This window comes from Bubalus kerabau, chromosome 1, assembly GCF_029407905.1.
Source record: "Bubalus kerabau isolate K-KA32 ecotype Philippines breed swamp buffalo chromosome 1, PCC_UOA_SB_1v2, whole genome shotgun sequence".
Taxonomy (NCBI): domain Eukaryota; kingdom Metazoa; phylum Chordata; class Mammalia; order Artiodactyla; family Bovidae; genus Bubalus; species Bubalus kerabau.
The window spans coordinates 177,809,442-177,825,530 of NC_073624.1; the positions used below are offsets into that span (position 1 = coordinate 177,809,442).

At 40.9% G+C, this 16,089-nt stretch overlaps 2 protein-coding genes across 2 annotated transcripts; both read right to left on the reverse strand.

Annotated features, from left to right (window-relative positions):
* Window positions 1-3,078: 3,078 nt before the first annotated feature.
* LOC129624504 (olfactory receptor 7A17-like) lies at window positions 3,079-4,035 on the reverse strand. The gene has a single exon (XM_055542524.1). It carries the CDS (start codon window positions 4,009-4,011, stop codon window positions 3,079-3,081), a length of 933 nt encoding a protein of 310 aa, XP_055398499.1. The 5' UTR covers window positions 4,012-4,035.
* A 5,538-nt stretch (window positions 4,036-9,573) lies between these two features.
* LOC129619786 (olfactory receptor 7A17-like) lies at window positions 9,574-10,497 on the reverse strand. The gene has a single exon (XM_055535156.1). The coding sequence runs from the start codon at window positions 10,495-10,497 to the stop codon at window positions 9,574-9,576; it is 924 nt and encodes a 307-aa protein (XP_055391131.1).
* Between the last annotated feature and the right edge of the window lie 5,592 nt (window positions 10,498-16,089).

The following is a 16,089-nucleotide window of genomic DNA, read 5'->3' on the forward strand; positions in this document are numbered from 1 at the left end:
ATCTTATCAGTTCTGTTCAGTTCAGTCACTCAGTTGTGTCTGACTCTTTGTGACCCCACAAATCGCAGCATGCCAGGCCTCCTTGTCCATCACCAACTCCCGGAGTCTACCCAAATTCATGTCCATCGAGTCGGTGATGCCATCCAGTGATCTCATCCTCTCCTGTCCCCTTCTCCTCCTGCCCACAATCCCTCCCAGCATCAGGGTCTTTCCCAATGAGTCAACTCTTTAGATGAGGTGGCCAAAGTATTGGAGTTTCAGCCTTAGCATCAATCCTTCCAATGAACACCCAAGACTGGTCTGCTTTAGAATGGACTGGTTGGATCTCCTTGCAGTCCAAGGGACTCTCAAGAGTCTTCTCCAACACCACAGTTCAAAAGCATCAATTCTTCAGCACTCAGCTTTCTTCACAGTCCAACTCTCACATCCATACATGACCACTGGAAAAACCATAGCCTTGACTAGACGGACCTTTGTTGGCAAAGTAATGTCCCTGCTTTTGAATATGCTATCTAGGTTGGTCATAACTTTCCTTCCAAGGAGTAAGCGTCTTTTAATTTCATGGCTGCAGTCACCATCTGCAGTGATTTTGGAGCCCCCCAAAATAAAGTCTGACATGGTTTCCACTGTTTCCCCATCTATTTCCCATGAAGTGATGGGACCGGATGCCATGATCTTTGTTTTGTGAATGTTGAGCTTTAAACCAACTTTTTCACTCTCCACTTTCACTTTCATCAAGAGGCTTTTTAGTTCCTCTTCAGTTTCTGCCATAAGGGTGATGTCATTTGCATATCTGAGGTTATTGATATTTCTCCCGGCCATCTTGATTCCAGCTTGTGCTTCTTCCAGTCCAGCATTTCTCGTGATGTACTCTGCACATAAGTTAAATAAGCAGGGTGACAATATACAGCCTTGACGTACTCCTTTTCCTATTTGCAACCAGTCTGTTGTTCCATGTTCAGTTCTAACTGTTCCTTCCTGACCTGCATACAGATTTCTCAAGAGGCGGGTCAGGTGCTCTGGTATTCCCATCTCTTTCAGAATTTTCCACAGTTTATTGTGATCCACACAGTCAAAGGCTTTGGCATAGTCAATACAGCAGAAATAGATGTTTTTCTGGAACTCTCTTGCTTTTCCCATGATCCTGCGAATATTGGCAATTTGATCTCTGATTCCTCTGTCTTTTCTAAAACTAGCTTGAACATCTGGAAGTTCACGGTTCACATATTGCTGAAGCCTGGCTTGGAGAATTTTGAGCATTACTTTACTAGCATGTGAGATGAGTGCAATTGTGTGGTAGTTTGAGCATTCTGTGGCATTGCCTTTCTTTGGGATTGGAATGAACATGGACCTTTTCCAGTCCTGTGGCCACTGCTGAGTTTTCCAAATTTGCTGGTATATTGAGTGCAGCACTTTCACAGCATCATCTTTCAGGATTTGAAATAGCTCAACTGGAATTCCTTCACCTCCACTAGCTTTGTCCGTAGTGATGCTTTCTTTTTTTTTTTTTTTTTTTTATCTTGAATCTATAACATTTTATTTTTTTTTTATTTTTTTTTTAATTTTATTTTATTTTTAAACTTTACATAACTGTATTAGATTTGCCAAATATCAAAATGAATCCGCCACAGGTATACATGTGTTCCCCATCCTGAACCCTCCTCCCTCCTCCCTCCCCATTCCATCCCTCTGGGTCGTCCCAGTGCACCAGCCCCAAGCATCCAGTATCGTGCATCGAACCTGGACTGGCAACTCATTTCATACATGATATTTACATGTTTCAATGCCATTCTCCCAAATCTTCCCACCCTCTCCCTCTCCCACAGAGTCCATAAGACTGTTCTATACATCAGTGTCTCTTTTGCTGTCTCGTACACAGGGTTATTGTTACCATCTTTCTAAATTCCATATATATGCGTTAGTATACTGTATTGGTGTTTTTCTTTCTGGCTTACTTCACTCTGTATAATAGGCTCCAGTTTCATCCACCTCATTAGAACTGATTCAAATGTATTCTTTTTAATGGCTGAATAATACTCCATTGTGTATATGTACCACAGCTTTCTTATCCATTCATCTGCTGATGGACATCTAGGTTGCTTCCATGTCCTGGCTATTATAAACAGTGCTGCGATGAACACTGGGGTACTCGTGTCTCTTTCCCTTCTGGTTTTCTCAGTGTGTATGCCCAGCAGTGGGATTGCTGGATCATAAGGCATGTCTATTTCCAGTTTTTTAAGGAATCTCCACACTGTTCTCCATAGTGGCTGCACTAGTTTGCATTCCCACCAACAGTGTAAGAGGGTTCCCTTTTCTCCACACCCTCTCCAGCATTTATTACTTGTAGACTTTTGGATTGCAGCCATTCTGACTGGTGTGAAATGGTACCTCATAGTGGTTTTGATTTGCATTTCTCTGATAATGAGTGATGTTGAGCATCTTTTCATGTGTTTGTTAGCCATCTTTATGTCTTCTTTGGAGTGATGCTTTCTAAAGGCCCACTTGACTTCACATTCCAGGATCTGGCTCTAGGTGAGTGATCACACCATCGTGATTATCTGGGTCATGAAGATCTTTTTTGTACAGTTCTTCTGTGTATTCTTACCACCTCTTCTTAGTATCTTCTGCTTCTGTTAGGTCCATAAAATTTCTGTCCTTTATCGAGGCCATCTTTGCATGAAATGTTCCCTTGGTATCTCTAATTTTCTTGAAGAGATGTCTAGTCTTTCCCATTCTGTTGTTTTCCTCTATTTCTTTGCATTGATCGCTGAGGAAGGCTTTCTTATCTCCTCTTGCTATTCTTTGGAACTCTGCATTCAGATGCTTATATAGAGAGATTTACAGATATTTACAGAGATTTACACACTCATGGGGAGCACAATATAAGTTGGTACAATTCCCCAGTATGTAATTTCATTTGGTAATATAATGTAAAGGCCTTGAATTCAAAGAAATGGAAATTTGGGGAAATAAATAGAAAGATCAAGTTCTACTTCAGCAACCTGATCAAAGAATTGGGCTCTGAGGTTTTGAGCCCTAAAATCACAGGCATTTCTTCAGCCCCACGAAAACTGGTCCTTATATAGCTGCCATCCCAATGATCCTTTTCAGAGCCCTCTTTATATCTTTATTCCTCAGACTGTAGATGAAGGGGTTCAGCATGGGTGTGACCACAGTGTACATCACCGAGGAAACAGCACTTGATTGTGAGCTGCGAGTAGCGGCAGAGCTAAGATATACTCCCAGGACTGTACAGTAGAATAAAGAGACAACTGAGAGGTGAGAGGCACAGGTAGAAAATGCTTTATACTTCCCCCGAGCAGATGAAATTCCTAGTATAGAGGAAACTACCTTAGAATATGAGTAAAGTATTCCAGTGAGGGAAATGCCACCATACACCCCAGTTGCAAAATACATCAACAAGTCATTAAGAAAAGTGTCAGAACAAGCAAGTTGAACCACTTGATTAACTTCACAGAAAAAGTGGGGGATTTCCAAGTCTGTACAGAAAGCTAGCCACAATACCATTATGCTTTGTATCAAGGAATTCAGAGCACTCAAGACCCAGGAGAGCAGAACCAGCAGGCCACAGACCCGGGGTTTCATGATGACTGTGTAGTGGAGGGGGTGGCAGATGGCCACAAAGCGGTCATAGGCCATCACGGTCAAGAGGAACACGTCCAATGTCGCAAAAAGTATGAAAAAATACATCTGGATGATGCAGCCTTCATAGGTTATTACTTTGTTCTGTGTCCTTATGTTCTTCAACATCTTTGGGACGGTGGTGGAGATAAAGCAGATGTCTACAAAGGACAGATTGGAGAGGAAGAAGTACATGGGGGTGTGGAGGTGGGAGTCTGAGCTGACAGCCAGGATGATGAGCAGGTTTCCAATCACAGTGATCAGGTACATGGAGAGGAAAAGTCCAAATATGAGGGGCTGCAGTTCTGGCTCCTTTGATAATCCCAGGAGAATAAATTCTGAAATTGGTGTCTCATTCCTGGGTTCCATGTGATGCAAATGACTTCCTGGAAACAAAAAATAGCATGACTAGTTTTTCAAAAATTGGCATTGCAAACATAGGTGAACTCTAACATTTATATTTTGCATTCAAAAAATATTCATGGCTGAGTAATACTCCATTGTGTATATGTACCACTGCTTTCTTATCCATTCATCTGCTGATGGACATCTAGGTTGCTTCCATGTCCTGGCTATTATAAACAGTGCTGCGATGAACATTGGGGTACACGTGTCTCTTTCCCTTCTGGTTTCCTCAGTGTGTATGCCCAGCAGTGGGATTGCTGGATGATAAGGCAGTTTTATTTCCAGTTTTTTAAGGAATCTCCACACTGTTCTCCATAGTGGCTGTACTAGTTTGCATTCCCACCAACAGTGTAAGAAGGTTCCCTTTTCTCCACACCCTCTCCAGCATGTATTACTTGTAGACTTTTAGATTGCAGCCATTCTGACTGGTGTGAAACGGTACCTCATAGTGGTTTTGTGGCGAATTCATTTTGATGTTTGGCAAAACTAATACAAGTATGTAAAGTTAAAAATAAAATAAAATTAAAAAAAAATTCATGACTTTGTATAGAAATTTCCCCTTCAAGCCAATCTCTTGTGCCATCTCAAAATAGGAAAGCCTAACTTACAGTCAGCGTTTTCCCTCAGTGGTCAGGTATTCTACATTTGTAATGAGGGATTTTGTCATGCATTTGAGGGAATACAAATTTAAGACCTACCAAATTCTGGAGAAAGAGGAGAGGGTGCTGAGAGACAACAGGTCATGTAGTTCAATGGTGGAGAAAACATATAAGGAAAAAATTTAAAAACTCATACAAATGATCATATGTTGACAAGTGCTGTAAAGGAAAATAGATCAAATATAAAGAAGAGAGTTGATGAGGGTATTATTTTTTACTGGGTATTCAGGTAGCCTGGAAAACATTTGATCAGAGGCTTCAAGAAAGAGAAAGAAGGAGACATGAGTCTCTCTGGGTAGAAGTGTGTGCTAGTCAGAGGGAACGGCTGTGTTTCAAAACAACCAACTCCCTGACTTCCTTCTCTCCCAGTGACTCCCCACTGTGAAACCAGCCCCAAACTCCACAGCTTCAAATCCTAGCCTTGACTCTATGTGACTGAGCCACCACTTCAGCCTTGTGCTGCCTTCACTCACATCAATCTCATGAGTATTCAACTTGAGTCACAGCTTCACTTGATGCCACAGGCTCAAGCCTCAGAGCTGATATGCACCTCCTTAGAGAATCAACAACTCTATTTGGAATTTTCACCCCTCCCTATCTCCAAAACACCATCTTCTTTTTCAGATCATTTCTTTCATGAATTCTTCTCTTTTTAAAACATGTGCACAGAAAACAGGGAATTTCACTTACAGTCATTTAGCTACAGGGTTATCATTATGAGGTTTTAATTAATTCTGCATCTGTTATTCTCTGCTAGACTATACGTGCCATACTCTTCAACCCCTTAGATTTTGTTTAGTTGTGAGCAGTACCTGAATAAATACATACCGCATGAAGGAATGAAAAAGACATGTTCTCACAGAAATCACCAAAAAGGACCAGGGAAACATTAACATAGTTTTAAAAGACATGCTGGAGAAACATTTCCCATATTCTGAGATTCACACCTATTGGAGGTTCAGACTATGTAGCTTGTAAGAATAAAATAGGGTAGAAAAAATAAAATGCAAAATTAAAATGTCAGACTGCATCATATACAGTAGGATTTTTCTGATTCTCTTTGTTCAGATGCCTGTGTTTGTGTATGCTCATGCCCATGCATGCAGGTATGGTTGGATCACATATAAAAGGCATGTCTTAGCTGGGACAGAGTCAAAAAGGTTTCTTACCCACTGCAATAAATGCAAGAAGACACTGGTAAGAGACCAGTCCCTGCCAAGAGAGAAGGAGTATAAATAGAGGCCAAGGCAAGAGCAGGTTGCAGAAGGAGCAGATGGCAGTGTGGGGCTGAAGTGATCTCAGACTCAAGGACCCACACACTGACTGCACTTCTATTCCTCTAGTGCCTCACTACAGTGTCCACATCAGGCCCTTGGTCAATTCTTTATTCCATATTTATTCCTATGTATTTGTCCACACTTATTTTCATATGGTCCAGTAGGGAATGAGACTTTCCCTTGTATTGCTTTTCTTTCTTTTTTAAAAATATTTTATTTATTTAACTTTGGTTGTGTTGGGTCTACATTGCTGTGCGGACTTTGCTCTAGATGCAATGAGCAGGGACTACTCTCTAGTTGTGGTGCGGCTTTCTCATTGCTGTGACTTCCCGTTGCAGAGTCCAGGCTCTAGGGTGTGTGGGCTTGAGTAGTTGCACCTCCTGGGCTCTAGATTACAGGCTCAATAGTTGTGGTGAACAGGCTTAGTTGCTCCACAACATGTGGGATCTTCCTGGATCAGGGATTGGACCATGTCTCCTACACTGGCAGGTGGATTCTTCACTACTGGGCCAGTACGTAAGTCCCCTATCACTTTTCTTAAGTGGCATTTTTGTTATTCCTGTGCTCTGATTTTTTTTTTTTTTTGGTGGCAAACCCCTTGGTTACAGTCTACTTCTGTACTTTTGTCCCACCTGTGTTAAACTCCTCATAATGTACCCTACAAAATCCTATAAACACCACAAAACCTACCCCTTCCTTCATGTCATTTGTATCTGATGACTCTTGGTAATATATGCGTTTATTTTATTCTGAAATATTTCTCCATTAAAACATTAGATCCAAATAATCAGTGACGTCACCTGTTTTATACATTCTGTTGTCTTCATAGAGGTATGAATAAAATTACAGAGGAAATGATAGAGCAAAAAAGAAAGGAACAATAACACTCAAATGCCAGTATATTAAACAATGTGCATAGATAATATGTAATAGAGAAGCAAATTATTAATCACCCCCCCCCCAATATATTCAGCCTCCCAGGTAACAAGCCTAATGAAAAATTAAGCCTTTTAGCATAATGTGACTCTGTATACTAAATTCAATTTTTTCAAGTGAATACTCAATGTGAGAAAAGATTCTATGAAATGTGTGTCTTAAGAACTGTAAGCTTCTGGGTAGTAGCTATTCCATTGATCTGGATCTTCTTTATGAATATAAAACATGCTCAAATATACCCCATCTCAAAAATCAAAAATAAATACATAAGATGTCATCTCTTCACTGCAAGCCACTCTTGACCAAATAGTATGTTTCCCTACTCTCTTAAACTGCAAATCTCCTTGGAAATGTTCAAATTTTACTGACACCACTGTGCCTGCCATTTCTTCTTGAGTCTCCCCTAACTAGGTTTTCATCCCCATCACATAATTATCAACAATTCTTGAATTGCTGAATGCAATAGGCACTTGTCTTTTTTACATATTAAACAAATTGATTATAAATTATTAAGACAACCTTGGCTCTGGACCAGCAGTTTGGGCTTTCAGGTGACCTCAGGTAAATGTTTTTGGGTTTCATCCTCTCTGACTTTCTCCTGCTGGCCTTTCAGACTCACCCAGATAGGAAGTCTGAGAGGAAGTCTAAATTCCTCCTGAAGGGTTGATGGTGGAGACTGAAGCTCTGAATCCAGACAGGAAAGAAGGAAAGAGTGAAGCGTGGGTCTCTGAACCATACTTAAGAATCCAAATGCAAAACCATGCCCCATTCAGCTCAAGGTGGAGCTACTCAGACACTGCAGCAGTGGAGATATTTATAGCTCTGTGTATTTGCTTTATCTGCTCATTATACATGTTCAGCACATTTTCCACTATTACCTCAATCTTCAAACACATCATTTCCTCAGGGGAACTTGTCTGGACAGAATGGAATTTTTTCAGCTGATTGGTCATTCCCAGGAGACCAGGTTAGAAGTCAAGTGTATCCCATTCTTATTACTACTCCATGAACATGCCTGTATCCCAGAGTTCTAACACTGAAACTTTTTGCAACCGTGAGTCAAAGTGTCCTCCAAATCTAAGTCTGAGGAACCTGTCTGGACTAGGTCCCTTGGTTTCAAAAGCACTATCTTGTGATGGGGAATGCAGCTCTTGATATCTCCGGAAAATTATTATTTCCTCCTCCATAATGGATAGAGCTGTGTTCCTTTGCTATGAAACCATAGGTAAAATAATCCCTGACTTCAAAACGCTTTTGACACGTCAATTAGGTGTTTTCTGTTTTAACACAAGTAAAAAGCTAGGATTTAATCCTTTAATCATAAAAAAACTTGGTAATGATAAGAGATCCACATGGATCTTTTAATGCACAATGGACTGAGCTTAGCATCTTATTTATGTTGTCTCATTTGTTACTTTGCAACAGAACATCTTATGAGGATGTACAATTATAAGCCACATTCTAAATCTGTAAAATTGTGGTTCAGAAGGGTGAGGTGATTAAACTGATCATCAGGGAAATGCAAATCAAAACCACAATGAGGTACCATCTCACACCGGTCAGAATGGCTGCGATCCAAAAATCTACAAACAATATATGCTGGAGAGGGTGTGGAGAAAAGGGAACCCTCTTACACTGTTGGTGGGAATGCAAACTAGTACAGCCACTATGGAGAACAGTGTGGAGATTCCTTAAAAAACTGGAAATAGAACTGCCTTATGACCCAGCAATCCCACTGCTGGGCATACACATTGAGGAAACCAGAAGAGAAAGAGACACATGTACCCTAGTGTTCATCACTGCAGTGTTTATAATAGCCAGGACATGGAAGCAACCGAGATGTCCATCAGCAGACAAATGGCTAAGAAAGCTGTGGTACATATACACAATGGAGTATTACTCAGCCATTAAAAAGAATGCATTTGAATCAGTTCTAATGAGGTGGATGAAACTGGAGCCTATTATACAGAGTGAAGTAAGCCAGAAAGCAAAACACCAATACAGTATACTAATGCATATATATGGAATTTATAAAATTGGTAACAATAACCCTGTACACAAGACAGCAAAAGAGACACTGATGTATAGAACAGTCTTTTGGACTCTGTGGGAGAGGGAGAGGGTGGGATGATTTGGGAGAATGGCATTGAAACATGTATTATATCATATATGAAATGAGTCGCCAGTCCAGGTTCGATGCATGATACTGGATGCTTGGGGCTGGTGCACTGGGACGACCCAGAGGGATGGTATGGGGTGGGAGGAGGGAGGAGGGTTCAGGATGGGAAACACATGTATACCTGTGGCGGATTCATTTTGATATATGGCAAAACCATTCAATATTGTAAAGTTAAAAAATAAAATAAATAATTAAATTAAAAAAAAAGATATTATTCTTAAGAAATTCACACAGACTCAAGAAATAAAAGGGACTTTGCAAATATTTCTGATATGTTTGGAAGAAAATATGTGAAAGCAGGAAAATGAAATAAATGGGTAAATTAACAAACTGCATTATTTACATATAAAGAGAAGTTGAAGTCAAAAAATGTAAAATTAAGGAAGCAATAGAAAAGACAAATTGTATATTCACAGTCTTATGAAAGAATGGCAATTTTTGGATCCGCTTATTAGCCGCAGAAGAGTATGTCCTTTTATCGCTCAATGAATCTTTTCAGAGCCTCTTTTATGTCTTTATTCCGAAGACTGTAGATGAAGGGGTTCAGCATCGGGGTGACCACAGTGTACATCACTGAGGCTATTGCACTTGAGTGTGAGTTGTGGGCATCAGCAGGGTTAAGGTACACTCCTAGGATTGTACAATAAAATAAGGAGACAACTGAGAGGTGAGTTGCACAGGTGGAAAATGCTCTGTACTTCCCCCGAGCCGATGAGATTCCTCGTATGGAGGCAACTATCTTAGAGTAAGAGTAAAGGATACCAATGAAAGGACCACCACTCAGCAGCCCAGCTGCAACATACACCATCATGTCATTAAGAAAGGTGTCAGAACAGGCACTTCGGACTACCTGATTGAGTTCACAGAAAAAGTTGGGGATCTCTGGGACTCTACAGAAGGACAGCCGCAACATCATTAAGATTTGTATCAAGGAATTCAGGGCACTCATCATCCATGACACTAGAACCAGCAGTCCACAGAGCCGGGAGTTCATGATGACTGTGTAGTGCAGGGGGTGGCAGATGGCCACAAACCGGTCATAGGCCATCACAGTCAGGAGGAAGTCATCCAACCCTGCAAAGAGTAGTAGAAAGTATATCTGGTTGATGCAGCCTTCATAGGTGATAACTTTGCTCTGCATCTGGATATTCCACATCATCTTTGGGATGGTGGTGGAGGTGAAGCAGATGTCTACAAAGGACAGGTTGAAGAGGAAGAAGTACATGGGGGTGTGGAGGTGGGAGTCTGAGCTGACGGCCAGGAAGATGAGCAGGTTTCCAAACACAGTGATCAGGTACATGGTGAGGAAAAGCCCAAATATGAGGGGCTGAAGTTCTGGTTCATTTGATATTCCAAGAAGAAGAAATTCTGAAATATGTATATCATTCTCTGGCTCCATGTGGTAGAGGGAATGACCTGGAGTTAAATCCCCCAAAATGATATGACCACTTTTCACAAAAATGAGCATTACTGGCATAATCAAATGATACAATTTATATTTTGCAGTCATGAAATCAATGCCTAGAATTTTGGTGTGAAATCTGTCCCCTTCAGGGCATTCCCTGTTCCATGTCTGATTACAAATTCGTATTCCTTTGCAGCCATTTCCCCAAGAGGTCAGGTATTACATACTTTTAATGAGATTTCTGTCAATCCTTTGGGGCTCATAAATTGAGTACTTACCAGCTTCAAGGCAAGAGGTAGAGTGTGCTGAGAGACAAAAGTTCCTATAATTGGATGATGGAAAAATAATGTTAGCAAATATAAAATCATATAACATGTTAAATGGTGACAGGTAAAATGAAGGAAAAGGGGGCATAAGGGAGAGAGGCTGGGGTATTATTCTTTACTGGGTGTTCAGGTAGGCTGGAAAAGTAGGTAACATTTGAACAGAGATCTCAAGGAAGAGAGGCCTGCCTGGTAGAAGGAATGGCCGGTGCAAAGGCCCTGAAGGAGACACCTGTTTCAGGTATTCAGGCTCCAAAGAAGCCAGTTTTCCAAGGGGAAGATACAAGAGGGAGGGTGATGAGAGAGGGGGCCAGAGGATGCTAAGGAATGAAGTGACCCTCCTGCTGCTACTCAACCTTAAGGTACTGCTGCTGCTGCTGCTAAGTCGCTTCAGTTGTGTCCAACTCTGTGCGACCCCATAGACAGCAGCCCACCAGGCTCCCCCATCCCTGGAATTCTCCAGGCAAGAACACTGGAGTGGGTTGCCATTTCCTTTTTCAATACATGAAAGTGAAAAGTGAAAGTGAAGTCGCTCAGTCGCGTCTGACTCGTAGTGACGCCATGGACTGCAGCCTACCAGGCTCCTCCATCCATGGGATTTTCCAGGCAAGAGTACTGGAGTGGGGAGCCATCGCCTTCTCCGACCTAAGATACAGGGAGTCCCTAATTCACAAGTTGTTCTTTGCACCTTATTAATTTTATTTCCAAGGAATCCTGAGCACAAAAATCAATCCACTTTTTGTTTTCATATTTGGCTGACATTTTGTCATCTGTATTTTCAGGGGAACATTTTGGTGTAGACCAGTTCATGTATCCTTCCTTTGAGGACTCTCATGGCCTACAACACACACACACACAACACTGTGGTGGGGCTATTCTTCTCTGTGTGACTTTTATTTAATCCCACGTCTTTTTTCCCTGCTAGACTGTGAGAACCTTGACACATGGAGCAATGTTATACACATTCACTACCTTTTCCCTACCCCAATCTGAGCAGATTTAGTGGGAAGCTGTAACTAATTCAATATATATTGCATGGACTTGAAAGAATATGGCCTCACAAAAATTGCTGCTAATAAAAGACAATAAGAGACAGAAAAGATGCAAGGGAATACTAGAATAGGCATGGAGAACAAGCAAGAGGAATGTTTTCATATTCTCAGATTAGGTCCCATTGGGGGTTTGAACTATGGTTTGCAAAAATTAAATAGAAAATAATAAATGAAACACACAAAAAGTATGAGTGTATCATAACTAGTAAGGATACACACAAAATCATTTCTGACCCTCTTTGCTCAGTCATATGCATGGGTAGGTACCTGTCTGTGTGTGTATATGTGTGTTTGTCTATGTTTGTCTATACAGACATGCCAGTGTGCATGTGCAGTTGTGGAGTCACGTCTGATTCTTTGCAATCAACCCAGGATCAGGATGTGAAAGGCGTATCTTACTTTGGGACTTAGTCAAAAAGTCTGAAGTGCACTGCAGTAAAGGCAAGAAAACTTTTAAAAGGGCAGTTCCTGCTAATGAGGGAAAATCAATATGAATAAAGAGCCCAACAGAGGAGCCAGGTTTCAGAGAGAAGAGGCAGCTGTTTGGGTGCTGAAGTACCTTGGATTCAAGGGAGCACAGACCACTGGACCTTTATTGCTCCACTTGCTTCATCATGTCATCAGTGTCAGGTCCCTGATCTAGTTTTTAATCCTGTACCTATTCCTATTTATTTACCACACTAGTTTTCATATGGTCCAATAGTGAATGAGGTTGGCCTTTCTCTTATTTTTCTCTATGTAATTCTTCTTTGTTACTCTTGGGATGTAAATTTTTTTTTTTCCTTTTGGACACATCCAGTAGGCTTCCTTTTTGACACTAGTCCGGGTTCTGCTCCTTATACCTTGTGCAAAGTTCTCCCCAGCTCATACTCTGTAATATACTGTGTTTGCCGCCAACTGTCTGTCTCCATTCTTCAGATGGATTATCCCTGAGGATGTTATGTTATTCATGCATTTATTTTATTGTGTTCTGTTTTCTCGATTATAATATCCACATGAGCAAGAATCTCCTCTGCTTGGTTCACATTTTTGTTTTCATAAATGTGTGCACACATACAGAAAAAAGTGGAAAATGAGGTGGAAACAAAACTAGGTAAATATGGCAGTATCAAAAATAATTAAGTGAAATATAATTAAAGTCTGGCAGGCAGATTCTTTACCACTGTGCCACCTGAAAATCCACTAATAAAGTACTTATAAATAAATTAGCCAACCAACAAAGAGACATGTCCAAGTCTTGGCTCTGAACTAGTCTCCTGAGAATCTCTTGTGACCTTGGGTAAAACTTTTCATCTTCCATTGTCTCTGAATCTTACCTGAAGTATCTGTGAGTCCTTAGACCCACCTAGTTAGGTTCTTTGAAAGGAAGATCTTGTGTGGAAGTCTGAATTCCTTAAAGATGGTTTATGATGGAGTCTGAAGCTGTGTTCTCAGACAAGACAGCAAGAGGAACTAAAGCCCCTTTGCAGATGCAGGACTCCAAAAGCAATGAGCATGTCTCCTCTACTCTGAGGCGGCAGAAGCAGAAGGACTGCAGCATGTGAGATATTTATGGATGCCTAGATTTGGTCATTAGGGACATTTCCCTCTTGTTACTCCATCCTTAAGCACGTGATTTCTCCCAGCGAACTGGTCTAGAGAGAAGTTTCTCGTAATGATTTTCTGTTCCCCAGAGACCAAGTTAGAAGTCAGGTGAATCCTGTTTATACTAGTCCTTCTCCACGACTCTTCTTTTTTTTTTTTTAATTTTATTTTATTTTTAAACTTTACATAACTGTATTAGATTTGCCAAATATCAAAATGAATCCGCCACAGGTATACATGTGTTCCCCATCCTGAACCCTCCTCCCTCCTCCCTCCCCATTCCATCCCTCTGGGTCGTCCCAGTGCACCAGCCCCAAGCATCCAGTATCGTGCATGGACCATGACTCTTCTGCCTTCTAGAGTTCCAAACTTCTAGCACAGTTATCCCAAGTTTTCCCTTCCACACTGACTTTGGGGTCTTCTTGAGATAACCCTATTGTCACATATTTTGGTGTCTTGTCTTTCTGGTGCAGGTTCCAAGGGTTGACACATAAAATGTACTGCACAAACCTATCATCCTTAAGGAAAAAGTGAAATCGCTCAGTCGTGCCCAACTCTTCGTGACCCCCATGGACTGTAGTCTGCCAGGCTCCTCTGTCCATGGGATTTCCCAGGCAAGAATACTGGAGTGGGTTGCCATTTCTTTCTCCAGGGGATCTTCCCGGTCCAGGGATTGAACCTGGGTCTCCCGCATTGCAGGCAGACTCTTTACCATCTTGAGTGACCAGGAAAAGATCCCTGTAAATGTAAAATCCAGCCCATTTGTGGGTTACTATGCTGGGGGTGGGGTTTTTGAAGAAACTACTTCTCTGCCTCTTCTGCCATGTTGATGTGGTCCTATTATCCTTTGTTTTGGAGCAGATGTTCAGGTGGGGCTTCCCTGATAGCTCAGCTGGTAAAGAATCTGTCTGCAATGCAGGAGACACCAGTTTGATTCCAGGGTCAGGAAGATCCCCTAGGAAAGGGATAGGCTATCCATTCCAGTATTCATGGGCTTCCCTGGTGGCTCAGATAGTAAAGAATCTTCCCCGAATGCAGGAGACCTCGGTTTGACTCTGTGTTGAGAAGATCCCTTGTAGAAGGGCATGCAACCAACTTCAGTATTCTTGCCTGGAGTATCCCCATGGACAGAGAAGCCTGGCAGGTTACATTCCATGGGGGTCACAAAGAGTTGGACACAACTGAGAGACTAAGCACAGCACAGCAGCACAAATATTCAGCTAGTTTTCTGAGGAAATTAATCCACATGTAGCTGTAGATTTGGCATGTCCATGGGTTGTGGTGAGTTTAGGATCTTTCTATGCTTCAATTTTGTACTGCCACCCCAACATTTGATATTAGCCCAACAAGACTCATTTAAAGCTTTTGATGCCCAAACTATAAAGCATATATTTTCTTATTTTAAGCAACTTATTTGGCATTATTTTACAACAGCAACATGAATCTAATATAGACATTTATTCAATAAAATTTGTTTACAAGAATTGATTTTAAACTTCTCAATTTATTCATTAGCTAGCTGACCTTGGATAAGGCATTTTATGTGGAAAAGCGTATGTAGGAAAAAAAATCATTTAAATCAATTTGAAGATATTCCACTTCATTAGCTGATACAATGAACTCCTCATTACATAATTGTAAATATTGCCTGACCAAGATGCCTTGTGATATTATCGTAGAAAACGAACCCATTATGCAAGTTGAGGTCACCTATTGTACTTTAAAATTTTGTGTTTATAGTTCTACATTCTTATGCTTCATGATAATTCAAATGTTCAACCTTTTTTTGGGTCTCTACAGTGTACAGGCTCTTTGTTGTGGTGTGCAAGCTTCTCTATTTGCTGTGCATGAACTCGAGAGCAAGCAATCTCAGAAGTTGTTGCTTGTAGGTTTCTCTAGTTGTAGCATGTGGGCTCTAGTTGTGCATGGGTTTAGTTGTCCCGTGATATGTGGTATCTTACTTTCCTGACGAGGGATTGAACCCATGTCCCCTGCATTGAAAGGCGGATTCTTAACCACCTGATCACCAGTGAACTCCCAAAATATTCATTGTTTTCATTTCTATTTCCCTCAGGTTTCCTTTTAACACAGAGGAATTAATAATTGTGTCCACGTGTGTATATGTATGTGTATGATTGTGTTTATTTGAAAGAAAAATGTATACAAGCACACAGATAATCAGATACAACATTTACCCTTGTGTTCTTTGGACTGAAAAATGAACTTCTACACCTTTCATTTATTTTTCAGAGCATCCATATGAAGTTTCGTTTAGCATCCCCCACAATACGTTCAGAAATATGCAAACTGAGGCTCAAGGAACTGAAATTTCTCATAATTATATAACAAAGCATTTAAAGATATGCTTTAAATTATACTATCAAATTACACAGAAGTGGAAACGTGCAATATGCTCTTTAATTTTTGTATAACTCCTTTAATTTATCAAATTGTACACTCTAAGTATGCAGTATTTTTGTGTGCAATTATACTCTGATTGGAAAAGGCAATGGCTCCCCACTCCAGTACTCTTGCCTGGAAAATCCCATGGATAGAGGAGCCTGGTAGGCTGCATTCCATGGGGTCACTAAGAGTTGGACACGACTGAGCGACTTCACTTTCACTTT